The 26,824-nt window shown below is 39.5% G+C and overlaps 4 protein-coding genes across 7 annotated transcripts; 1 reads left to right on the forward strand and 3 right to left on the reverse strand.

Annotated features, from left to right (window-relative positions):
- Positions 1-618: 618 nt before the first annotated feature.
- Positions 619-2,219, forward strand: LOC105285392 (actin-related protein 6). Its single transcript, XM_011349559.3, has 3 exons — positions 619-891; positions 971-1,939; positions 2,009-2,219. Exons 1-3 carry the CDS (start codon positions 818-820, stop codon positions 2,136-2,138), a joined length of 1,173 nt encoding a protein of 390 aa, XP_011347861.1. The 5' UTR covers positions 619-817; the 3' UTR covers positions 2,139-2,219.
- Positions 2,220-2,776: 557 nt separating this feature from the next.
- Positions 2,777-7,414, reverse strand: LOC105285393 (ubiquitin-like modifier-activating enzyme 5). Of its 2 annotated transcripts, none has more exons than XM_011349560.3 (6): positions 7,144-7,414; positions 4,658-4,793; positions 4,359-4,555; positions 3,620-3,806; positions 3,186-3,522; positions 2,777-3,103 (listed from the first exon to the last, which is right to left on the reverse strand). In XM_011349560.3, exons 1-6 carry the CDS (start codon positions 7,284-7,286, stop codon positions 2,922-2,924), a joined length of 1,182 nt encoding a protein of 393 aa, XP_011347862.1. In that variant the 5' UTR covers positions 7,287-7,414; the 3' UTR covers positions 2,777-2,921. The 2 variants fall into 2 exon arrangements, with proteins under 2 accessions (XP_011347862.1, XP_011347863.1); XM_011349561.3 differs by lacking the exon at positions 7,144-7,414 and adding an exon at positions 5,078-5,113.
- Positions 7,415-11,378: 3,964 nt separating this feature from the next.
- LOC105285395 (casein kinase II subunit alpha) lies at positions 11,379-19,463 on the reverse strand. 3 transcript variants are annotated; one of them, XM_020033619.2, is made up of 8 exons: positions 19,256-19,463; positions 18,250-18,481; positions 18,055-18,166; positions 17,757-17,969; positions 17,207-17,401; positions 16,685-17,036; positions 16,516-16,593; positions 11,379-14,339 (listed from the first exon to the last, which is right to left on the reverse strand). In XM_020033619.2, the coding sequence occupies exons 2-8, from the start codon at positions 18,342-18,344 to the stop codon at positions 14,221-14,223; spliced, it is 1,164 nt and encodes a 387-aa protein (XP_019889178.1). In that variant the 5' UTR covers positions 18,345-18,481; positions 19,256-19,463; the 3' UTR covers positions 11,379-14,220. The 3 variants fall into 3 exon arrangements, with proteins under 3 accessions (XP_019889178.1, XP_019889179.1, XP_011347866.1); XM_020033620.2 differs by lacking the exon at positions 19,256-19,463 and adding an exon at positions 18,642-19,219; XM_011349564.3 differs by having other exon boundaries at positions 14,239-14,339; positions 16,500-16,593; positions 19,256-19,462.
- Positions 19,464-25,073: 5,610 nt separating this feature from the next.
- LOC105285394 (protein lin-7 homolog C) lies at positions 25,074-26,380 on the reverse strand. Its single transcript, XM_011349562.3, has 5 exons — positions 26,146-26,380; positions 26,014-26,055; positions 25,821-25,933; positions 25,504-25,749; positions 25,074-25,421 (listed from the first exon to the last, which is right to left on the reverse strand). The coding sequence occupies exons 1-5, from the start codon at positions 26,180-26,182 to the stop codon at positions 25,263-25,265; spliced, it is 597 nt and encodes a 198-aa protein (XP_011347864.1). The 5' UTR covers positions 26,183-26,380; the 3' UTR covers positions 25,074-25,262.
- Positions 26,381-26,824: the final 444 nt, after the last annotated feature.

Raw genomic sequence — 26,824 nt, forward strand, 5'->3', positions numbered from 1 at the left:
CTTTTGGCATTCTGATAGTAGTTGCTAGTTGACACGACGATTGAAATCTAACGGCTACTGTTGTGAAAGTAACAATCATACTGAATCGTTTGAACATAGTGAACACGAATACATGCGAATACACATAACATAAACATCTTCGACCTTGCAAATTCTACACTATGTTCCGTTGTTACTTATCTCATATTGGTTTATAACTTTGTAATAAAGCATTTCTAAGCAAACTCGATATAAGAATTTTTTCTTATTTCCACTAGTAGAATATGCTTCCGCAGTTTGTCGGTTAAAACCCGGGACACCCTGTATATCTCTGCAACGTTGCAACGTTGCTGGAATGTTGGTGCAAGCTTCTGTGCTGTATGGGTTAACTTTAAAAAACTCAGCTTTACTTAAAAAAAGTAAAGCAAGAAATTGTTCAATTTTTCAACTCTCGTGCCTCAATAAGAGCGAGAGAGGAGATAGAAAGACGAACATTCTCTCCTTCCACGTTGCCTGAGCAGAGCAAATGGGAGCAAGCTGGAGCAAACTCGCTCTTATAAAGAGTGGAGGGCGATTTTACGCCATCTGGGCACGGAACCTGTCCTTGAGGAACTAATCGCGGGACGCATGGTGCGCCACCTTCAAAATCGGTGAACTAAAACCGCTCGAAAAACAAGTCTGCACATCCCGGAGTTTGTTTACACACACTCTGCACTGCTTGCATGTGAAAACGCCGGTGACGCTATCGAGATAGTTTAATGAGCGTTGAAAGCTTCGTCACCGCCGCGCACGTCAAAATTGTATTTAATTGTATTTCATTCACGAGAATTCTCGAAACATGAGTAGCGGCACTTTTATTCTCGACAACGGCGCCTACACGGCGAAAGCTGGTTTATCCAACGAGACCCCCAAGTAAGTACTTCGCCGAGTGGAAAATGAAACTCGTCGACCTTGTGCAGTGCAAAATTGCTGATCAATAAACCTGTTCCAGACTGGTACCGAATTGCATAATGAAGGCGAAGAGCGAACGACGCCGGCCCTTCGTAGGGAACCAGATCGAGGAGTGCAGGGACGCGTCTGGGTTATTCTACATTCTGCCGTTTCAGAAGGGTTACTTGGTAAATTGGGACATCCAGAAGACCGTGTGGGACTACGTACTCTCGAAGGAGTCCTGCTCGGTCAGTTTGAGCCAGCTGTCGGTGATAGTGACGGAGCCGATATTCAACTTCCCAAGCGTTCAGGAAGCCATGACGGAGATCTTCTTCGAGGAGTACGAGTGCCACAGCCTGCTGAGGATAAACGCGGCGAGCCTCTCGTGCTACAATTACCGGGCGGAGAACCCGGCCAAGTGCTGCATCGTGGTGGACAGTGGCTACAGTTTCACGCACGTCGTGCCTTACATCAGCAATGCGAGAGTGAAGGAAGGGATACGGAGGATAGACGTGGGTGGGAAGCTCCTTACCAATCATCTGAAGGAGATCATATCCTACCGTCAGTTGCACGTCATGGACGAGACGTACGTGATCAACCAGGTGAAGGAGGACTCCTGCTTCGTGTCGCAAGACTTGGTCAAGGACATGGAGCTGGCCAGGCGCAAGCTGGAGAGCAACACCGTCGCCAAAGATTACGTTCTGCCGGATTACACGAGCCTGCGACGCGGATATCTCAAGGACCCGGAGCCGCCTAACGAGCAGCAGACGCTGCGCTTGACCAACGAGAGATTTGCGATACCGGAAATATTGTTCCACCCGTCGGACGTCGGCATCCGGCAAATGGGCATTCCCGAGGCTATCTTGGACTCGATCAAGACTTGCAATGAAGAAATGTGGCCTCACTTTCTGTCCAACATTATTCTCACTGGTGGTAATGCCAAGTTTCCGGGATTTAAGGATAGAATCCAGAGAGAAGTGCGGAGCTTAGCGCCGGCGGAGTGTGCCGTGAATGTCCATCTGCCGCAAAAGTACGTATACTCTTTTCTGTTTTTTAGATCGCTTGGAAAGCTTGCTAACGAACATCAAATTTCTTCTAGCCCAATTACTTACGCGTGGCACGGTGGAAAGACACTCTCGCAAGACGCAACATTTTCTAATCTTTTGGTAACTAGAGAAGAGTACGAAGAGGAGGGAGCATCTCTGTGCTTTGAAAGATTCGACGTATAACTCCATCCTTTCTAGTTTCTCGTTAATAATTGTAATAGAATCTTAATAAACGCGTACAAAAATATGAATATTTTCAGAACACAATATTGTATTATATTTCATCTTTTTCTTACTTAATTGTCGCGGTTATACAGGGTGTCCCGAATTTAAATGTCCAAACCTCGGGAGCGTGTAGGGGGTGATAAATCAAAAATAAAAAGTCCTTTTTATTCCGGCGCCGCGCATACTCTCGCACTTCCTTTGTCTGTTTACATTTCTGCTTCTCTCCTGTAAATTCGTCAGTTACTCATCGGAAGCCATCGAGCGAATTACTCCTGTCACAATGCCGCGTACATATTCCAACGTTGAATATGCTGATATGGTTTTCGTGTATGGTTTCTGTGACGGTAATGCTAGGGAGGCGGTGCGAGAGTATGCGCGCCGATTTTCAAGCGGAAGAATTCCGGAACGACGAGTCATTGCTGCATGAAATCTACGTTTTCTTTTTCGCGATTTTTCCAAAACGAAGTAAAAACGAGCATATCTCTAAAGGACTTTTTATTTTTCATTTATCATCCCCTACACGCTCCCGAAGTTTGGACACTTAAATTCGGGACACCCTGTATAAAATATTGTACTATAAATGAAAATTTATGCCATCTTTACAAACGCACTTTCTTTAGCTTTCAAGACTCGCGGTTACAGCAACGGAGTAAAATCCGTACATTAAATACATCGAATAAAAACGCATGGGAATCGAAAGTTCTCGAGCTTGGAATGCGTTCTGCACGCAACGGATTATTTTCAAATAGCCTTCATCTCCGCCATTAGTTCCTCTAAGCTTGGTCCCGTTGACTCGGGAACGGTTTGCTCCCTCTCGGAGCTGTCCGCGCGCGTGTGTGCAGGTACGGTATATGCGTGCCGCACCCCGGACGTCGACGTCTTTTTATCCGACTGCTCACTCTGCTCGTCAACCAACGAGATTCCTATCAAGAAAAGTAATAAACAATTTTTCGATTAGAAATCAAATTAATTTAATGGTTAATGAATGAATTCCTCCACACGCACCCCATTCGTTGTCCTCGTGTGTCGGCTTTTCATCGACAACCTCGGCCGGCTTTTGCTGAATCCTCGGCCTCGCCGCGTACTCCTTCTGCCTCTGCCGACAATGTGCGTCGTCGCAATTTGGATTCGGTCTTAAAGTCATCTTAGGGAAGAAGTCCTCCATGGCGTTGTAGCCCAGGTAATGAGACACTTGCCCGAACTTTAGTAGGAACTTCAAGGTGTTCTGCACCAGGAAGCCCGCTACTATGCCCATCGTAGTGGGTAAGGACGCGGCGCACACGCCGTCGCGTTTCAACGTCTTCTCGTCGATGCTAGAGGCTACGATCAGAGGTGGTGCGCACTGAAACATCAAGTAGCGACCATTCATGTGCAACAGAACGCGAATTCGAAGGTCTGAAAGGGATCCGATCGTGGACTGTAAGATTGGTCGATCCTACCGCGAAACAGGCCGTTTCACCCGGCAGGATAAACTGGATGTGGCCGGACACCGCGTTCTCGGAAACGCCGCTCTCGAACCAGCTTTGAGTCAGCTCGTTGCACGCGGTGTTGATCGCCATACGAGCCTCGAAATTGTCGACGCAGCTCAAAACCAGATCAACCGGGCCGTCCCCTAAACCGGAAGTGCTGCAAAGAGTTTAAATTAATCTCAAAGCACTCGTCGTAATCGCAAGTGATAAATCAAAAATCGCAGTAACGAGATACAGGGTGTTTCCTAAGTAAGTAGACAAACTTAAGGAGGATATTCCTTGGCTTATTTTAAGAAGAAAAGGTCATATATGTCCTAAACTGCTTTTTTATTTTTGAGCGTGTACGTCAATCAATGGAAAGGAGAGTCGAGGCGTGTATCATGGCTGCAGGTGGACATTTTCAGCAGTTACTGTGATGTTATTATTTTTCTTTTTGGTTACTATTGTTTTTCATTTGTTTCATTTGCAATAACACAAACTGTTCTATAATAAACGAAAAGTGAACGAAAACAGTGATGTACTTTTTTTTGGAAAACAAAGCAGTTTGGGACATATGTTTATATGACCTTTTCTTCTTAAAATAAGCCAAGGAATATCCTCCTTAAGTTTGTCTACTTACTTAGGAAACACCCTGTATATCGATTGAAGAAAGCGTCAAATATCCAAGTCTAATATTACGAAGCGGAATGTGATAAATAATAATTTATGCCTTATTCTATCCACGAAATCTTGGAAGTGATCGACAGTCGTGATGTTGTAATTATGCGTCTCGATCTCCACGTCGGGATTTATGTTGCGCAAAGTGTTCGCCGCTGCTTCCACTTTGCTCTGACCCGCTTGGTGCGGTTGGAAGAACAGCCTGTTCATGTTCGCCAGTTCCACACTGTCGTAATCGAATAATATCAGCTGCGAGAAGTGTTTGAGACGTTTGAATATCCACGAAGCAGTTGACACAGCTTAATATTATTAACGCAAATAATTACAATAACGCCTACTTCATTGCCTTACCTTCCCGATGCCGCATCTCGTTAACATTTCTGCCGTTACGCTGCCGACACCGCCAACCCCGACTATCGCAACCGAGAAGTCGCGTATGCTCTCGTAATTTTCCACGATACCCATGCGCTTCAGTGCCATCAATCGGCTGAAATAAATTATAAGCAAAGCCGCTACAAGACAAGACACTTGATAACAATAATAAAAATATAGAGGAAAGTCCCCGATTATGAGATACCATATCGATTTTGCCGAATGTAAGGACCTATAAGGCAGAATTTAAAAACGTAATACGTTATCTTGAGGAGAATTTAATAAGCTTTAGCTTGGTAAAATGAAAAATCTAATTTAAATATTTTTTCCGAAAATTAAAAAAATTTGAAAAAAGAGCTTTACGCAGGATCGAGAAAGTGTGCTCCTAATATAAGATACCTCGAGAAATCGGTGTTAAAAGTGCAAAATACATCAGTATTGCAATTAAAAAACTTTATTAGATAGTTTTATAAAAATATTGCTGCCACAGCCTTCGCCAAATCTTCACGGTTCCACTGTCGACGCTTCCTCGTTTCCCTAACCTCCATAGTCAGATTCTATAAAAATTAAATACACAAAAATTCGTATTAACTTTTCTCTAACCTTAAGTAGTATTTTCTTTCATTTTATTACACTACATAATCTTCATATTCGAGCAATAATTACACAGGCCGACATTTTTAGACTTTTTGTCTGCTGTTTAAATATAAAATATCATTTTCGATGTATTTTTTCACGCTAAACACGAATCCGGCCGCGAAATTGCTCTATGACGTCAGGTTTTTGAGAAAAATGAGGTTAAAAGTGTCAAAAGTGACGTTTTTTGCCATTTTTATGAATTTTTCGCTGGTAAAATAAATTTTATTTTTTACTTTCGTTTACGCCATCTTAAAGTGCCAACTTTTATCTTTAAACTCGAGTTTTCGAAACTCCGTAGGATTTTTTTCGCCGAGTTAACCACTCCGCTGTCAGACGAACATTTCGGCCTCCGTAGCACTCGATTTTAAGTATTTATGATATTAAGTTATTAAGTTTATATGTGCCTATGTACTTATATAATATCTTTTTAATGATTTAAAAATAAAAAGATGAAATTATAAAAAATGATTAAAAAAATGAAAATTAAAATGATAAAAAATGATAAAACAATTTGAAAACAACAAAGCTAAAAACATTTTTAAAAAATCAAAAGAGTGTGATGTAGGCTGCCTCCACGTGGTGCACTCCGGTAAACGTAGAAGGTTTGTAAAATCGCTCCTACTGCGGCTAAACGGTCTACGAACAAAGAACATGGTGCAGGATACTGTGTTTGCATCAGTAAGGTATAGTTAATTTTTGCTCGTGTAAAGTACATTGTACACAGAAGATTTAAAATGCCAGAATCTCATTTGGGGAAGCGAAATGTAACCCACCCAGAAGTAAAAAAAACAGTATATACCAAATTTTATTGAAATTCTAATAGTTTTACAAATTTTGGCCCGCCATATTGGATCGGCCATATTTAATTTTTAAAATCTTATTTCAGAATTGGACTCAGCGACCTCAAAAACCTTCATATTAAAATCATTATTATCCAGTTCTGAAGTTTTTGTTCTCCAAGTACATTTTTGGCACGAAATGTTCGTCTGACAGCGGAGTGGTTAACTCGGCGAAAAAAATCCTACGGAGTTTCGACAAATCGGGTTTAAAGATAAAAGTTGGCACTTTAAGTGGCGAAAACGGGAGTAAAAAATAAAATTTATTTTACCAGCGAAAAAATCATAAAAATGGCAAAAAACGTCACTTTTGACACTCTTAACCTCATTTTTCTCAAAAACCTGACGTCATAGAGCAATTTCGCGGCCGGATTCGTTTTCAGCGTGAAAAAATACATCGAAAATGATATCTTATATTCAAACAGCAAAAACCATGTCGGCCTGTGTTATCTCATATTAAGAGTACCCTGAATATCTCATTATACGAGCCACGCGCCTAGCGGTTCCGCGATCGTGAAATCTAACCTCTAAAATTAAGCAATTCAACAAATTGCGTATTTTCCTGTTACTACGATTCTACTCTATCATTGCATATTGAATTTATTGCAAACCATTTCCTTATTATATAATAAACAAGGTTTAAAGACTTACCTCAAGTTCCTTTGACATGTTCACAATTTCACAAACCTTTTCTTGCAAAGGCTAAACGCAATAACGAACAATGAATTTTTCACTAAATACATTTTACACCAAGAGTAATAAGTTCATGGTGGAACTAACAAATGGTGCTCACTAGTGTAGCAGAAACCCCATTATCTCATATTAGGAGCATGTCTCATAATAGGGGATTCTCCTCTAATAATAACAAATAATAAACTCGATTTCGTTCATCGTTCGACGACAGAAAATTATTTAAACAAGCTAAATCTGACAGAAAATTGCAATAATAAAATGCTAAGCAAATAGTACCTATTCTAAGATAATTTGTACCTGTATGGGTTCGAATCCACCACCTCTGCTGACATATGCTCGATCCTTCCCCTCATCGTCGTCGCCTCATCTTTACTTTTCTTTTCTCGCAGCTGGTTCTCGAGCTCCGCGATCCTCCGTCGCAAACTCACGACTTCGTTCATCTTTCGACGACAGAAAAGTTATTTAAACAGGATGAATCTGACAAAACCAGCTGTTTTCGGCGGTGACAGCTGGCTACACACGGACAGGAAGAATACTACCACATGCAACCATGTGGTGGACCAATGATATAGGAATGCATAGATGGAGTTTACATTCCACGATAACAGGATAGCCAACTGATTAATTTAGTCGTGGCACCTTTGTTTTCCAGCCCGAGTTTGGTCAGAGAGAAACCTGAGAGCGGCCACCAGCCTCCTGACGTTTGGCGCCGCCTGACAAAGTGGACGTGAACTAGTTCGTTACGCTCGGTAATGATACATGATTCGTGTCCAAACTATTCACAAGGAAGCTTTCCCATGTAAACTCTACTTTCGAACGAGTCATAGTGCGTTCGAAAGGGAAGGTAAAAATATTAATGTCGTGTTCGAGGGTTTGGGTGTATGAGCCTTGGTTTCGGAGAAATTTGCATCTAAAAGTGAGCATTTTCCAGCGGTACGAAAAGTATCATGAATAGCTACTATTCGGCGTGAAGCGCGGTAGTCTAGTGGCTAAGCGCGAGACTCGCGTTTTGCCATCCGCGCAAGTTGGGTTCGAGACCGAGTTGTGATAATTTTTTTTCTTCAGATTTTTGTTTCTTTGTGTTTGCATTATACTTTTTTATTATGTAAATAATGATTTATTATGTCTTATTATATTTTGGAGGTATATGTATAATGAGACATAAACATATACATTTAACATTTGTAAACTTTTTATTTATTTATATAGTTTGTATACTGTCGAGTGTTTATTTTGTGGCGATTATATGACCACATGCGTCATCGCCTAGACGGTCGGCAGTATCGCGCGGCTAGACTCAGGCGAGGCAAATAGACCGAAAAACACGTCGTCAAAATAAACAGATTAGCGGATAATAGACTAGACCGTTAGATAGGGAATCCCCAATGAGCCGTTGCAGATTTGCAAGTGTTCCGCGAAATGTCGGGGGATTCCGTACCGACGACCGTGACGAGGCATACGCGCGGCGGCTGAAAGTGTGGTGACGCGTCATGGAGGCGCGGGTCACCGAAAGAAGCAGGGCGCGATAAATAGGCGGAACGATTCCTCCCGTAGGAAATTCAAAAGGACCTTCGAGAGGTCCTACGAAACAAACAGGCTCGTGAGAGTAGGCTTTCGACGACCAAGAGGTCGACAAATAAGGGATTCGACTGGTAATCGTCTACGCGAGCGGACGTGTCTTTGTATATTCGGACTCAGAATACAATTCGGGCTGTGCTCATTATACACCGAGCAAATATTGGGTCATTAAGTATGAAACTTTACAAATGTAAAAGCGCCATCCTTAACATTTGTTATCTCAAATTTGGCGCCAGACGTCAGTATCAGGTTAGGTTAGTGTGATAGATGTATGTTCGCTCTTCAAATGTCATATTTGTTTGTTCAAATATCTTCATTAGTTTTATTGGTGGATTCTTTTTTATAGAACTATGGAAAAGTCCAAAATTCGTGTGATTTATGAATATGAGTTCCGCCGTGGAACCACAGTGTCGGAGACAGCTCGTAATATCAACGCTGTATTTGGTGAAGGTTCAACTACTAAAGCAACGGTGGGCAATTGGTTCAAAAACTTCAGAGATGGAGATTTCAGCCTCGCTAATGAGCCACGTGGAAGACCAAAGACGAAGGTGGATAATGATCACTTGAGAGCCGTAGTAGAGTCCGATCCATCTCAAGGTACACGTGAATTGGCATCGATATTCAATGTTTCCATACCCACCATATTGGTTCATTTAGCTGCAATTGGTAAGATAAAGAAGTTGGACAAATGGGTCCCGCACGAATTGACCGATGCGCAGTAGGCGCAACGTCTAGAGGCTTCCCTTTCTTTGCTTTCCCGTCACAAAAATGAATCTTTTTTTAATCGAATTGTGACCTGCGATGAAAAGTGGATACTCTACGACAATCGTAAACGCTCACATCAGTGGTTGAACGCTGATGAACCACCGAGACATCACGCGAAACCCAACATTACACAGAAGAAGCTTATGGTGACTGTTTGGTGGTCCAGGTCAGGTGTTATCTACCACAACTTTATGAAACCTGGTACATCGATAACGGCTGAAGTATATTGCAAGCAACTGGACGAAATGATGCAACAACTTGCTATTAAACAATCGAAATTGGTCAATCGGTCAATGCCAATCCTGTTGCATGATAAAGCTCGACCGCACACTGCACGACTGACCGTGGCAAAGCTACAGGAGTTGGAATTGGAAACTCTCCGTCATCCACCATATTCACCAGATCTATCACCTACCGACTATCACTTCTTCCGGAATTTGGACAACTTGTTGGTGGGAAAATTCTTCAATTCTCAACAGGCAGTCGAAACAGCCCTCCGCTACTTCATCGATTCCCGTACTCCTGGCTTCTATAGTAGAGGCATAGACCAACTACCACTAAAATGGCAGAAGTGTGTAGATAACATGGGCGCATACTTCGATTGAAAATAAATCATGTCCATGTGCCAAAAAATGCAAAAGTTTATGTTCTATTTGTAAAGTTTCATACTTAATGACCCAATATTATAATTTTTTAATTACACCCGATCCGCTCCTTTTTTACTCGGCACACGAAGAGCCAAAATTTATTATAAAATTCTGACTCATTAAAAAAAGTGTTACAACCTCTGTGCCTATGACTGTACAGTGTTGCGGATGAAAATTTATATAAAAGCATTTATGTTTTTTATGCTTTTATATAAATTTTCCATCCGCAACACTGTACAGTTATGTCAGAATTTTATAATAAATAAACACTCGACGGCATACAAACTATATAAATAAATAAAAAGTTTACAAATGTTAAACGTATATGTTTATGTCTCATTATACGTATACCTCCAAAATATAATAAAACATAATAAATCATTATTTACATAATAAAAAAATAGAATGCAAACACAAAGAAACAAAAATCCGAAAAACAAATTATCACAACTCGGTCTCGAACCCAACTTGCGCGGATGGCAAAACGCGAGTCTCGCGCTTAGCCACTGGACCACCGCGCTTCGCGCCGAGTAGTAGCTCTTCAGGGTATGTACTTTCCGTACCGCTGGAAAATGCTCACTCGTATCATTACCGAGCGTAACGAACTAGTTCACGTCCACTCCGTCAGGCGGCGCCAAACGTCAGGAGGCTGGTGGCCGCCCTCAGGTTTCTCTCTGGTTTGGTCATTTCGCCTGTATAATAATCAAAGATCATCAGCAAGATATTAACAATACTCTGCACAAGCAAACCGTGCAATTTCTTTTGTTTCGCCGACTCTTCAAGCGTGGCTTTATGCCTCACGCTTTATAACCTACATTTTGTTAAATTCCAAGTTCCCGCGCAGAAACATTTACATTCGTATCTACATCACATTCAAACGTAGTACTGCATTGTCAAATTTGTTTGTTGATACCTAAGTAATTAATTATTTTTATTGAATCGTAGTTTTTTGATATTGAAAACTCATCGGTATAGGAATATAGAGACATTTCGTTTCGCCGAGGAAGCCATTGCGGGAAGTAACATGTGCCTACTTTTGATTGGCTCGTTTTATTTATGCGGGTAGCGTAGATGTGTGTATTATGAGAAACTCATTTTACAGATTTAATTTATCCATTTTTGACTTTGACCGGAATTATAATAGCGAATGAAACAAATAAACACACGCACACACATACATGATTCATACGATATATTTTTAAGTAGAATTCGATGAAAACGGAAAACGCATTATTACAACTTGGAATTGTCGTTTGTTTTGGCAAATTGCAAAGGATTAATAAAACAAGACGACGGGCTTTTTTATTCCCAAAATTCCACGGAAGATTCGAGAAAAATGAAAGCACCGTGTATGTAGAACATTTTATATACAATGAAATTATATTAATTCTCTGCCTACGTAATGATAAAAAGAAACCGCGTTGACACACGCTCGAAATTTTCCCGTCCACTAATTTATAGTTACGATAACGGAAATGATATTCTCTCGTGAGCCCGGCCAGTTATAAATAATTAGGGGAATAATTCGTTAGGGGCTTAATCGTATTTGTTTCAATCTTTAATTTTCATATCGCAACGTTAATGTAATTTTTGTTATACCTTATCCCTCTTGTAACAGAGACATTATTATACAACATTATCATGTTGCACCTCCGTCGTGCGTACGTAGACAATTATTTCGCATTTTGCACTAGCACGAGTCCGCACGTTTCTCGAGATATTGTTTATACGTTATGTTACTAATATTTTGACATAGGTATATCGCAAAAATACGTCAAACACGTCACTCCTCCCTTGCAGTGCGGGTTTAAAATTAATGCAATTAGCGCACTTTGGCAAAGTTTATTGTCATACCTTAACCATGCAAAATATGTGTGAAACACACCGGAGACTTGCGCGGGACAAAGCGACCGCGTCCCATCCTGGCAATCGCGACACAGAATGCAACAAAGAAATTGATTCGCAAGCTCTCTGCGTGAGAAATAACCGGGTGCAATTTCGTCATACGAGTACATTCTCGCGAGGAGGAGGGGCAGGAAAAAAAGAAGGGCGGGCGGGGAGGGGAAGAGAGAGAGAGCGATAAAAAATTGATGATCACTCGGAACGCATCGGCTTTGAAAAAAGAGCTGGAAGGACAGGGTGTTTGTTTTTTTTCCAAACGATTCTCGTTCGTCGTATCTTTATATCATTGAAACAGTTCGCACGTTTTATATGAATGCGAAAAAATATATCATAGCCAAAAGTTAGCGCAATGTATTATTTCTATCGGCGAGATAATTCATTATTTCGGTTCTCCAAGCTAATTTGCTTACTTTAAATAGTGATTATTCGATATTTCTCCTCTCTATAAAACTAAACTAGATTATGATAAACTTAACGTATGAACAAGAGAGTGTATAAAACTTAGATAAACACATACGTGTGTGCGTGCGCGCCGTTCTTGCCACATGGAAGCAATTTCCCGATTGAACAGTCTGCCATGTGTATAAACAGTTTAATACTCGGCAGCACGGCGTGACAGTAAAATGGAATAAATAAAATATATTTATTTAGCTATTTCTAGGTAGAGCGTAGTCGTCATCCTTTTTACAGGTTTACATGTTGTCATATACGTATATAGCAACATTTGCTCATTAGTCTATATATGCGTGTTATACTTTTATTCCATTTGTATACGTGTATGAATATACATGCGTGGGCGTGTGTGTGTGTGTGTGTGTGTGTCTCTGCAACGTTCATGAAAAATAAAAAATATGAATATAAATATATTTTATAAGGCAAAAACGGCGCAGCAGTCAGACCGAGAAGCGAATGTCACTATTTTACTAATTGATAAAGGTAAGAGCGCTCGCGCGCCCGTTTTACTTTTCCACCACGCTCCGCTTGATACAAATATGCGTACTGTTTTTTTTATGCGTGGACACACGTATACATGCCGCTCGTACATCATATGTAAACGGCATCATTCGATTCGATCGATCGATCTTCCTTATTTAATCCATCTTCGTATTCATATATATAGGAACTGACAAATCCTTGGAAAATTATATAAAAAGATACAGTGTACAAGTGGAGCGTATTGTATTCCTATACATTTTCTTTACAAGTACGTCTCTCGTCTTGATGTACAAATTCTCACGAATGTACATGATGAGCCGACCTTACATATTTATATAGAATAATATATCCACGTGTTTCAATGCGTAACAAAGATATTGGCAATTTTGCATGACCGAAGTAATGGAAAGCAATCTCTTTGACATATATATAAGATTGACCAGCGCACAGAGATCGAGTTTACAAATATACATGTACATACAAAACGTCATATACACATATATGTGTGTGTATAATATATATATGGCGTTTTTCTTCAATTAGTGTGTACGTCGATAATGTTTGTAGGCTTTAGCGCCAAGTGTTTGGGGTGGCCTGTGAATTTGCTCGCGCGATAACTAACTGGAATTTATCGCGCGCGACCTGCGTCTACATTTTGATCGATTCCCTTTTTCTCTCTCTCTCAAGTAGGAACAAAAGAGCAATCTTAGAGATTAGCGAGAGCACGCGTCGCGGCTTTAAATTGAATTCTCCGCTTCTAGTAACGGGAATATTCGCTGGATGCACAGAGCAGGTATTCACAGAGCACAAAGGGTACTTGGCTATAACAAACATTTTATTCAACTATTTATGGTATCAGATATAAACGAACATTTTTATCATCGTTAAAAATACTAAACCGAATGGCCTAAGGTACGTGTTAAGTATGTTAAGCGTGTATGTTTTTATATGTATGTCGGTACGTGTGTGTGTGTCTGTGTGTGAGAATGCAACGTGAATACGAATAGGTGATTTTTTTGCTTAAAATCTCCACCGCTGCGCGTTATCATGTAACCACGAAATCATCTTTCAAATAAGAAGAATCTAGCTGCATCTTTCATGTTTTAATTATAGATCTGCCAAAAAACACGATATAATAGCAACATCAGAAAAAGAAAAAAAATAGTAGACAGTAATATGGACGCGTTGCGAATCGCGAAAAACGGAAGTGGAGCAACGCGACTGCTTTTTTCTCGTTATCGCATGCACACCGGCCGGTATGGACGGAGCATGTGCCCTCCTCGTGTGCGACAGATTTTCTATCGTCAGAATCCTAATCTCCCGCGATTCTCTCTAAGTACATTGCAAATTTTGAATGGTATGCTTCTTGTTTTTCCGAGGGAGACACAGCGAAGTGAGATATTTCAGTCTTAACGCTGGGGGATCGCGATGATGGTGGTAACCGTCGTTCTTACAAACCAGTATGATCTGAGTGCGGAGAAGAATGTACTTGTTATAGTCAGTGGTAGATTGGGAGTCGGTTTGCTGTTCAGAATCGAAGTTGAACTTATAAGAGTTGAGGCAATTCTTCCGAAGCGGACAAACACCCGCTTCCAACTCCTTCCATGCTTTCCAATCCGTTTGTCCCATGAACCGGTACGCTGCTCACTGTTACGCCACGATGATCTGCAATGATCTCCTAGTTAAAAAGAGCACCTCGACATGGCACGTTATATAGTCTTATAATATTAATGTGTGTCGCCTAATCAATCAACGCGCCGACGTGTTGCGATGCGATTCTTCAAGAGCGATATATATTAACTCGATCCGATTCGAATAACGGTTTCGTGTGCAATCGTAGCGTCTTGTTTCGTCGATAACAACACATTTCTCGCACGAGATCTCGACCTGAAATTCTCGAGTAATCGCTGAAACGACGAGGAACGGGGATATCAAGGCTTGCGAGTGCGCCATGCACGGTGCACAATCGTTACTCGAATGCCGCAATATTGTACTCGTTACGAATTAATATGCAACAGCGCAGATTGATGCGATAAGCTGCTATATATTATATGATGTAACGAATAAACAGCACGTGTGTACATGTATTGGGTCGTCCGGAAAGTTCGTGCCGATTTTTAAGGAAAATTCAAAGGCAACATTTTTTTATGTCGATAAATATTTATTGACTTATGTATGCACCGTTTTGTTTCACAACCTTTGTCCATCTTTCACGCAACTGGAAGATTCCATTCTCCCAGAACTTCTTAGGTTTCTCGGCGAAAAACTCCTCAAGGTGGTTTTTTATGTCGATCAAAGAGTTGAAGTTCTTGCCGCTAAGAGAATTTTGCAAAGACCTAAATAAGTGAAAGTCTGAAGGTGCAATGTCTGGTGAATACGGTGGGTGAGGTGGCACATCCCAGCCAAACTCCGACAATTTTTGTCGGGTAGTCAAAGGAACATGAGGTCTGGCATTGTCCTGATGGAACACGACGCCCTTCCTATTAGCTAATTCTGGACGTTTTTCCTGAATCGCTGTCTTTAATTCGTCCAGTCGCGAGCAGTACTTATCTGCATTTATCGTTTGGTTGTGTGGTAGGAGCTCATAATATAGGATTCCTTTCCAATCCCACCAGACACAGAGCATGACTTTTTTGGACGAAGGCCGGCTTTCGGAGTGGTTAATGCTGGTTCATTTCGCTTACCCCAGGATCTTTTTCGTTCTACATTGTTGCAAATGATCCATTTTTCGTCACCCGTCACTAATTGCTTCAAAAATGGTACGTTTTCGTTGCGCTTGTACAGCGAGTCGCAGATGGAAATGCGATCCATTAAATTTTTTCGGCCAAATTATGCGGAACCCATACATCATAGCGACTTACGTAACCAAGCTTCACTACATGATCGTGGACAGTGGTTTTCGATATTTTCAGTATCTCTGCTAATTCGCGTGTCGTGTAGCGCGGGTTATTCTCGATCAGTGTCTTGATTTGGTCATCATCAGTAGTAGAGGGTCTGCCCGAGCGTTCTTGGTCTTTAAGGTTAAAATCACCAGCTCTAAACTTAGCGAACCACTTACGTACGGTTCTTTCAGCTAAAGCGCCTTCTCCGTAAACAGAACATATCGAGTTTGTTGCTTGTGAGGCATTTTTGCCTTTCCGGTAATAGAAAAGCATCAAGTGTCTAAAATGTTCTTTGTTTTCTTCCATCTTCAAACGAGTACAAAACTGACACGAATCAATTTATCTGAAAGAACTTTTTTCCTAAAGATGCGTTGAAATGTCACCTTTAAGCATATGTATATAAATCGTATGTTTTCAATAACATTGATATATTCAGACATGTTCCAACGCCATCTATTAAAAATCGGCACGAACTTTCCGGACGACCCAATAATTAATGCTCTCTATTTGTAATAATAATGTATTTACAACGTACATCCCTTTTACCTTAATTAAATACAAGTTATTTTTAAATGTAAAGTGCAAACATTCGCGGTTACGCACATCTCCGCTCGCGCGCATCCTCCTTTACGCGCGTATCGTAAAAGTTGTACAGGCGAATGTACTTGTCGCGTTAGGTATATTATTACAAGTCTGTTATAATGATAATAATAGAGATAGATACATATATGTATATATAAAATGTTGAGCGCGCGTAACAATTTTAGAAAAAAAAGATACATATACTCTTAAGAAACGTAAATCTCAATAAAGTAAGGGAGAAAGAGAGAGAGAGAAACAAGAAGTATTTTACACAGTATTTTGAATCCGCAATATCCAATATATGTCGTACAGCTATATCAATTAGTATAGAGTTAGAGGTAGATTAAGGTGGTGACATTACCTGGGCCGCTACTCACCTACAGGCACTGAGCCTGCCATGGGAGTAGGTGATGATGACACCATGGCCAATCGACCTTGTTCTTTTACTATGGGATCTAGAACAGAAGCGGAATTGGTCGATTTCAATGAGGTAAATCGAGCGGACGACAGGTGCTGCTACATCCTAAAAATAATGCATGCGCTTACAAAAATAGGGATGCTCCATAGCTTCGCGTGCGGTTAGTCTCTCGTAGTGGTCGTAGCGTAGGAGCTTGTCGAGGAAGTCCAGGCTCTCCGGCGAGACCAGATGCTGATTCTCCGAATGTACAAAGCGTTCCCAACGCTTGCGCGAGTGCCGGCCTAGTATGTCGTTGAAGCGAGGGTCGAGCTCGATGTGATACTTGTCAAGATACTCAAACAGCTCCTCAGTCCCAAGAACTTTTGCAATTCGTACTAATTGGTCATAATTGTCGTGTCCATGAAAAAACGGCTCTTTCCTGAATATCATACTGGCCAACATACAACCCAGCGACCACATGTCTAATGAATAGTCGTACATCTGTAAGAGGAACGTTAACAAGTACAGTACACGTATACACTGCATCGCAAATATCCAAACAACGTTTTGAAAAATTTATAATTTTATCTAAATGATTACTATCTCGATTATTCCGTTTTTTTATTCCTCTCGCTTGCCTTTCCATCATTTTGATATTGATCGATACGTACTTGATAATCTACAAGTAATTCAGGGCCTTTGAAATAGCGGGAAGCTACTCGTACGTTATATTCCTGACCGGGATGATAAAACTCTGCTAGTCCCCAGTCGATTAACCGTAATTTTCGATTTTCATGATCTATCATAACGTTGTGCGGCTTCACATCCCTGTGCATAATTCCCATACTGTGACAATAATCTAGTGCCTGCACAGAACGAAAGAGAAACCAGTTACGCCGGGATGACGCCGGAATATTTTCTCGTCCGCGACGAGACTCCGCGCACGTGCTGCGAGCAACACGACCGGAGCAAGATGGAGCATGTGTACAGTATGTGTGTGTAATGTTGCGTAAATGCTATTCGTAATATACGATTAAAGCAGTGGCAAACTGATATGATCTTGATGTTAAAAGGAAAGAGCGGAACTTAATTCGACATCTTTAAGAGCTCTTCCTGGGAGAGACCTACGATGTACACCTACGTCCATCGAAACAAACAATAATCTCGAAGGTTTCACCATGAACTGATATTTCGTTCCATTGCACTTAACAGAACACGCACTTTTAATAATTCGTAGAGGTAGTATCTTATGTCGTAGTCAGTTAGCGTCTGGTATAATTGCTTGAAATCTGTGTTGTTGACATGCTCGAAGATCAGTGCTGGCGTCCTCGAGACTGGATCTTTGACGACTGCTTGGAGTGTAATTATGTTGGTCCCGCCCTTAAGATTTTCTAAAATCTTTATTTCCCTTTTTATTTTCTTCTTTTTTACAGGCTGCAACAAACGAGGAAGAGTAATGTTAACGTTGTCCAATTGCTGCTTCATGGCGAATATCTATTGCGACCCATAATTATGGTACCTTCAATATTTTTACGACACACTTCTCATTGTTTGTAACGTTTATAGCCTCGAATACTTCGCTATATTTACCCCTGCCCAACTTTCTCACTAGCTGGTAATCATCCTGTTGTCTGCGTCGAGAAAGAAATATATATATTAAAAAAGAAAATAACTAAAAAGTGCTACACTGACCGTGCCGCAGCGAGAGACTTACCCCCAGTCAACAACATAAGACTCGTAGTCCCAATATTCCCTTGGCTTATGTGAATTTACATCAGCATAAACTCGTGCTCTACTTGGTAACGCCATTTTCTCAAAAGTGTTACTACCGTTAAGCGTCTTGTTGATTGATGCACTATCTTGGTTGTATGTTCCACACTTAGAGCTACTGATGATCTTGTCTCTTCCGCTTATCCAACTACGTACATGTGAAGATAGTAATAAACCTAAACAAATTCACAATAATTCAGTTGTATCGTTGCTTGCAAGTTTGCACGTACAGAAAGCAGATAGAAAAGGAAACGGTGTAGATAGTGATAATATAACTATAGATGGAGCATGGCTAGAGACGGTTAATCGAATAAAAGCAGGTACGTAACAACTAACATTAAAACATTGCGATAGCGTTTGCAACGCACACGTCGATGAATAGCATAAAGAACTCTATTCATCGAAAGAGAGAGCGAGAACATATTTCGGTTTGCTTATGCTAGGATTAGGCATCATATGATTTCAGGGCCTTATATGGAAACTCGGGCCTCTAAACACAGTTAGAAATGCAATTTGTCTGAAAGAAAAAAGGGCATGCTATAGATCTGCGAGTTATTCAAAGTTTTCAGGGAGATAACGGACAGGCAGGGGCACGCAGGCGAAAATATAGATCCAAGTGCTCGGTAGTCACGATACCGGTAGGGCACGTTGTTTCGGTATTTTCGTTTATCGATTGTAACGCTGGAGTTTTGGATATATCTAACGTCCTCCGCTTCGTCTACGAGCACGTTTGCGGGGTGAGCCGCGCGGCCGAGGAACCGCTCGCGGAAGGAGCGTGCTCCCTCCGCACGCGCGACTCGAGTATCGTGGCGAGAATTTAACCGTGCTACCGGCCAACGGAGCAAGAGCACGCACATGCAAGGAGGCACAAGGCACGTACACACATGTACCCCGTAAATCACACGCCATCGCGCGATCACGGAATCGATGTAGGCGCATTTCGGACTCACCTAAAGCATTCCGAGCCCGAATCTTGTTTGGATTAAATACGACGAGTTCTCGAGTTCGTTGCGGTGGCGCGGAACTTACTCCCGAGGTGGCTGAGGCCGCGCGAACGCGTGAAACTCGAGATTTTTGAGGGCGGCCGGCTTCTCAAACGAGCGAGGTGCAAGATGGCAGCCGGCAACCCGCCATAGACTCCGAAAAACCGAGGCCGGAAAATCTACCGCGCGACGTCCGTGCGCTGCGGGATCGCGCGCGAAGGACGGCGACGCCTTCGGCGCTATCTTCATACTAGCAATTGGATCTTTCAGACATTGGTTGCATTTTCTATAGAGAAGCATTTTCACATAGAAACGATTATTCAGGATTAGGGTGTAGTCTGGTGATTTAAAATTAGTATCTAACATACTTAAGGGGAAGCTGGAGTTGCTAGTGAACTGTTTTTTCACTACGGCGATAGTAATTGCAGTTTCGAAAATTCTCTTTATTGCTTGTGCAGAATAAAAAATCCTTTTCCATAAATGAAGTATAGATAGAAAGAAAGCCCGCTCTACAGGACTTTATATTCAAAATGGAAAAAAGTTAGAAAAGACAAATGCAAGTTTTTAACTGTTTTTTCACTACAGCGATGGTAATTGCAGTTTCGAAAATTCTCTTTATTGCTTGTGCAGAATAAAAAATCCTTTTCCATAAATGAAGTATAGATAGAAAGAAAGCCCGCTCTACAGGACTTTATATTCAAAATGGAAAAAAGTTAGAAAAGACAAATGCAAGTTTTTAACTGTTTTTTCACTACAGCGATGGTAATTGCAGTTTCGAAAATTCTCTTTATTGTTTGTGCAGAATAAAAAATTCTTTTCCACAAATGAAGTATAGATAGAAAGAAAGTCCGCTCTACAGGACTTTATATTCAAAATGGAAAAAAGTTAGAAAAGACAAATGCAAGTTTTTAACTATTTTTTCACTATAGCGATGGTAATTGCAGTTTCGAAAATTCTCTTTATTGCTTGTGCAGAATAAAAAATCCTTCTCCACAAATGAAGTATAGATAGAAAGAAAATCCGCTCTACAGGACTTTATATTCAAAATGGAAAAAAGTTAGAAAAGACAAATTCAAGTTTTTAACTGTTTTTTCACTACAGCGATGGTAATTGCAGTTTCGAAAATTCTCTTTATTGCTTGTGCAGAATAAAAATTCCTTCTCCACAAATGAAGTATAGATAGAAAGAAAGTCCGCTCTACAGGACTTTATATTCAAAATGGAAAAAAGTTAGAAAAGACAAATGCAAGTTTTTAACTATTTTTTCACTAAAGCGATGGTAATTGCAGTTTCGAAAATTCTCTTTATTGTTTGTGCAGAATAAAAAATCCTTTTCCACAAATGAAGTATAGATAGAAAGAAAGTCCGCTCTACAGGACTTTATATTCAAAATGGAAAAAAGTTAGAAAAGACAAATGCAAGTTTTTAACTGTTTTTTCACTACAGCGATGGTAATTGCAGTTTCGAAAATTCTCTTTATTGCTTGTGCAGAATAAAAATTCCTTCTCCACAAATGAAGTATAGATAGAAAGAAAGTCCGCTCTACAGGACTTTATATTCAAAATGGAAAAAAGTTAGAAAAGACAAATGCAAGTTTTTAACTGTTTTTTCACTACAGCGATGGTAATTGCAGTTTCGAAAATTCTCTTTATTGTTTGTGCAGAATAAAAAATTCTTTTCCACAAATGAAGTATAGATAGAAAGAAAGTCCGCTCTACAGGACTTTATATTCAAAATGGAAAAAAGTTAGAAAAGACAAATGCAAGTTTTTAACTATTTTTTCACTATAGCGATGGTAATTGCAGTTTCGAAAATTCTCTTTATTGCTTGTGCAGAATAAAAAATCCTTCTCCACAAATGAAGTATAGATAGAAAGAAAATCCGCTCTACAGGACTTTATATTCAAAATGGAAAAAAGTTAGAAAAGACAAATTCAAGTTTTTAACTGTTTTTTCACTACAGCGATGGTAATTGCAGTTTCGAAAATTCTCTTTATTGCTTGTGCAGAATAAAAATTCCTTCTCCACAAATGAAGTATAGATAGAAAGAAAGTCCGCTCTACAGGACTTTATATTCAAAATGGAAAAAAGTTAGAAAAGACAAATGCAAGTTTTTAACTATTTTTTCACTATAGCGATGGTAATTGCAGTTTCGAAAATTCTCTTTATTGTTTGTGCAGAATAAAAAATCCTTTTCCACAAATGAAGTATAGATAGAAAGAAAGTCCGCTCTACAGGACTTTATATTCAAAATGGAAAAAAGTTAGAAAAGACAAATGCAAGTTTTTAACTGTTTTTTCACTACAGCGATGGTAATTGCAGTTTCGAAAATTCTCTTTATTGCTTGTGCAGAATAAAAATTCCTTCTCCACAAATGAAGTATAGATAGAAAGAAAGTCCGCTCTACAGGACTTTATATTCAAAATGGAAAAAAGTTAGAAAAGACAAATGCAAGTTTTTAACTATTTTTTCACTATAGCGATGGTAATTGCAGTTTCGAAAATTCTCTTTATTGCTTGTGCAGAATAAAAAATCCTTCTCCACAAATGAAGTATAGATAGAAAGAAAATCCGCTCTACAGGACTTTATATTCAAAATGGAAAAAAGTTAGAAAAGACAAATGCAAGTTTTTAACTGTTTTTTCACTACAGCGATGGTAATTGCAGTTTCGAAAATTCTCTTTATTGTTTGTGCAGAATAAAAAATTCTTTTCCACAAATGAAGTATAGATAGAAAGAAAGTCCGCTCTACAGGACTTTATATTCAAAATGGAAAAAAGTTAGAAAAGACAAATGCAAGTTTTTAACTTTTTTTTCACTATAGCGATGGTAATTGCAGTTTCGAAAATTCTCTTTATTGCTTGTGCAGAATAAAAAATCCTTTTCCATAAATGAAGTATAGATAGAAAGAAAGCCCGCTCTACAGGACTTTATATTCAAAATGGAAAAAAGGTAGAAAAGACAAATGCAAGTTTTTAACTGTTTTTTCACTACAGCGATGGTAATTGCAGTTTCGAAAATTCTCTTTATTGCTTGTGCAGAATAAAAAATCCTTTTCCATAAATGAAGTATAGATAGAAAGAAAGCCCGCTCTACAGGACTTTATATTCAAAATGGAAAAAAGGTAGAAAAGACAAATGCAAGTTTTTAACTGTTTTTTCACTACAGCGATGGTAATTGCAGTTTCGAAAATTCTCTTTATTGCTTGTGCAGAATAAAAATTCCTTCTCCACAAATGAAGTATAGATAGAAAGAAAGTCCGCTCTACAGGACTTTATATTCAAAATGGAAAAAAGTTAGAAAAGACAAATGCAAGTTTTTAACTATTTTTTCACTATAGCGATGGTAATTGCAGTTTCGAAAATTCTCTTTATTGCTTGTGCAGAATAACAAATCCTTTTCCACAAATGAAGTATAGATAGAAAGAAAGTCCGCTTTACAGGACTTTATATTCAAAATGGAAAAAAGTTAGAAAAGACAAATGCAAGTTTTTAACTTTTGTTTCACTATAGCGATGGTAATTGCAGTTTCGAAAATTCTCTTTATTGCTTGTGCAGAATAAAAAATCCTTTTCCACAAATGAAGTATAGATAGAAAGAAAGTCCGCTCTACAGGACTTTATAGTCAAAATGGAAAAAAGTTAGAAAAGACAAATGCAAGTTTTTAACTGTGTTTTCACTACAGCGATGGTAATTGCAGTTTCGAAAATTCTCTTTATTGCTTTGCAGAATAAAAAATCCTTCTCCACAAATGAAGTATAGATAGAAAGAAAGTCCGCTCTACAGGACTTTATATTCAAAATGGAAAAAAGTTAGAAAAGACAAATGCAAGTTTTTAACTTTTGTTTCACTATAGCGATGGTAATTGCAGTTTCGAAAATTCTCTTTATTGCTTGTGCAGAATAAAAAATCCTTTTCCACAAATGAAGTATAGATAGAAAGAAAGCCCGCTCTACAGGACTTTATATTCAAAATGGAAAAAAGTTAAAAACTTGCATTTGGCTTTTCTAACTTTTTTCCATTTTGAATATAAAGTCCTGTAGAGCGGGCTTTCTTTCTATCTATACTTCATTTGTGGAGAAGGATTTTTTATTCTGCACAAGCAATAAAGAGAATTTTCGAAACTGCAATTACCATCGCTGTAGTGAAAAAATAGTTCACCAGCAGCTCCAGCATCCCCTTAAATTTTATCTCGTTATTAGAATGGATGGAATGGACTAGAGAACCTCAAGTAAGAGTATGGACATCGTGGATTCGCACCTGATTGGTGGGATCGAAAATGGCGGACTTGAGGTTTATCAATTAAGGGACTCTACTAAATAAAATACATCTTTGTTAGAAAAAGAAATTGCACCTAACATTAATTGTGAAAATAACAATATCTGTATAAAATAAAAAATATTCCTGTTGGAAAAATTTATCATATTTTCTAAAAAAATTGGAGCGTTTCTCAGAATAAATCAGAAAATCTAAAAAAAATTTGAAAAATCATTACTTTTTATTATGTTTTATAAATTTTCATACATAGAGATACTGAAAATTCTTATCCAGTCATTTCTGAAAAATATTGAGAAAATAATTTTTCAGAATTTTTCAGAAATAACTGGATGAGAATTTTGAGAATATTTCAGCAGCTCTGAGTATGAACATTTCTGTAAAATAGTAATAATGTTTGAGAATATTTCTGATTGTCTAAGTTATGAGGAATAAGAATCGTCCCAATTCTAAAAAAAATTCTGAGACATCCTGAAAAAATCTTAGAAATTTTTCCACCAAGGATATCCATACTGCTCGTTTTTCTGCATTTGTTGGCAAAGTTGCCATGTAACATCTTCTTTTATCCTTATTTGTACAACCTCGTACACAATACCCAGTCATTTCGTTTACTTTTCTTACACTAATATTTTTAATCCTAAAGTAAGGAAGGTTATATTGTATACTCCTTATAGATAGTGACCATACGAACGCCATTTTCGATCCACGATGTCCATACTCTTACTTGAGGTTCTTTAGAATGGACTATAAATATTAAATACCTAAGGCCGATATTCATAATCCTTCTTCTATTAAGGTCGTTTTAAATATGATCTTACGATATTTGTTAGCCAATTAGGTGTATTAGTATCTGAGAAGTATACTAAAATTATCTCGGTTTGAGAATGGAATACTACCCTGTCATGGTTTTTAACTGTCAAGCAGTTTTCTCAATATAGCATAATATCACTAATGAAAACTCAGAAATGCTCGCAGATCAGATTCGTAAAAATATAAGGCGCTTGTGGAATTTGTCAAGAGTCAAATCATCTTGTCACTCTGCAGCAGCCCTGTATCTAGACATCCACTTTTCCACAAGAGCCTTCTGCTTTTAACTGAGAAAACCCGAGAGTAGCACGAGATTCAAAGTGGCATCGGACGAAATTCTTACTTCTAGTAGCAAACCTCAATATTAAGAAACATTTATTTTAAAGTAACTCGAAAGCAAATTGGAACAAGAGTTTTACTCTCAAAGTGCTATCGCAACGAGCGGATCGGATAGATTTTTATTTATTTACAATTATATTCTAAATTAGTGTGCATTGGGCACACACTTCACAGGATTCAGGCTTTATTTTTAACACTTACAAATTATATCCTATAAATATTCAGACGCGCCTACAACAATAAAAGTGCCTTCTCTAGAAGCTGAATGGCTGAAAAATCGGCTGATTGATTAAGAAGCCACACCGAGGGCAACTTTTATCGTTGTAAGCGCGAATATGGGCCATGGTGTAAAGAGTTGGCAAAGGCTACGTGTAGATAACAGGTAATATTTATTAATGAATGGAGCACATGAATACTGTTGCCAAAATGCTGACTATAAACTATAATTATGAGCATAACTTCAATATATAATATATGTGTGTGATATATAGACACCATAGTCAATAGATTGCATCTCCTTACATGAACATAACTTAATATTTGCATTTATTTCATACTTATGGCATATGTTGACGTCTGCGAGCAGCCCTCTGTTTGTCAAAACGCAGCTCCATCTCTTCGAGAACGCGCGGGGTGTAACGAACCACCAGTTTTACCGAGTTCTGCGCCTGCTTCAGCAATTCTACCGCCTTCTCGTGGTTCTCACCCTCGACGCACTGAAGCAATTTCAGATTTCTCTCGTTATTTCTTCCGTCTAATATCTAAAAGCGAAGGTAAACGCAACAAATTCTCACTGACCACTCCGTTAACGGACAGAAGTTGATCGCCGCGCTTCAAACCACCGTGCCTGTCGGCGACACCGCCCGGGATAATGCGAGATATGTAAATCGGCGAGTTCTGTTCTTTTCCCCCCATCACGTTAAAGCCGAGTCCCTCCTCCGTTTTTGGCAGCTCGACCACACGTGGATGCGCGTGACCCTCGCTGGCCGCGAAAGCAGCCACGGTCGCTTTCGCTGTTGCAGATGCGCGTACATCCTGCGAACCCTTCAAAGTAATAACGTATAATGGTTGCAATCAGCTGTCAAATTAAAACATTGGCTTTGTTTCCTGCATACCTGGATGTCGACAGTCTCGTACACGTGCTCGTATACCTCTCGCACAGCACTGAGGAAGTCGCTTTGTAATACTTTCTGCAACGCTGCCAATTTTGTCGTGGGAACTTCACCTCCTGGAGAAGATGAGTGACCAAATAAGAGATGCGCAACTTAAAAAAATAAAATGGTCTTATGTGGTGCTACGATCGCTTACCTTTCTGCAATTTATCCAGCAATTCTATGGATCTCTTGACATCTGCAGAATAAGACAAGATTCCGCGTTACTCTTCGCAGATTTGAGACAAACGTTTCTTTTCTACTCACGTTGGGATACGTTGTCACTTACCTCTCGCCAGAGTAAGAGGTTCGCCAATGGTTGCCATACTTCTTATGCGACGATATAAAACTTTGTTCAGTTACTTCGACACTTTATGTACAGTAGAAATAAACATTGGCAGTATAAAATCTAATGCGCGCGATTATTCGCAACCGCACAATTGTGCGATAAGTACTTTCACTGGAGAACCGATCGATACTTGTTTAACTTCGCTGGACAAGTTTAATCAGAGAGAAACCTGAGAGCGGCCACCAGCCTCCTGACGTTTGGCGCCGCCTGACGAAGTGGACGTGAACTAGTTCGTTACGCTCGGTAATGATACAAGTGGGCATTTTCCAGCGGTACGGAAAGTACATACCCTGAAGAACTACTACTCGGCGCGAAGCGCGGTGGTCCAGTGGCTAAGCGCGAGACTCGCGTTTTGCCATCCGCGCAAGTTGGGTTCGAGACCGAGTTGTGATAATTTGTTTTTCGGATTTTTGTTTCTTTGTGTTTGCATTCTATTTTCTTATTATGTAAATAATGATTTATTATGTTTTATTATATTTTGGAGGTATACGTATATAATGAGACATAAACATATACGTTTAACATTTGTAAACTTTTTATTTATTTATATAGTTTGTATACCGTCGAGTGTTTATTTATTATAAAATTCTGACATAACTGTACAGTGTTGCGGATGGAA

This window comes from Ooceraea biroi, chromosome 13, assembly GCF_003672135.1.
Source record: "Ooceraea biroi isolate clonal line C1 chromosome 13, Obir_v5.4, whole genome shotgun sequence".
Taxonomy (NCBI): Eukaryota; Metazoa; Arthropoda; class Insecta; order Hymenoptera; family Formicidae; genus Ooceraea; species Ooceraea biroi.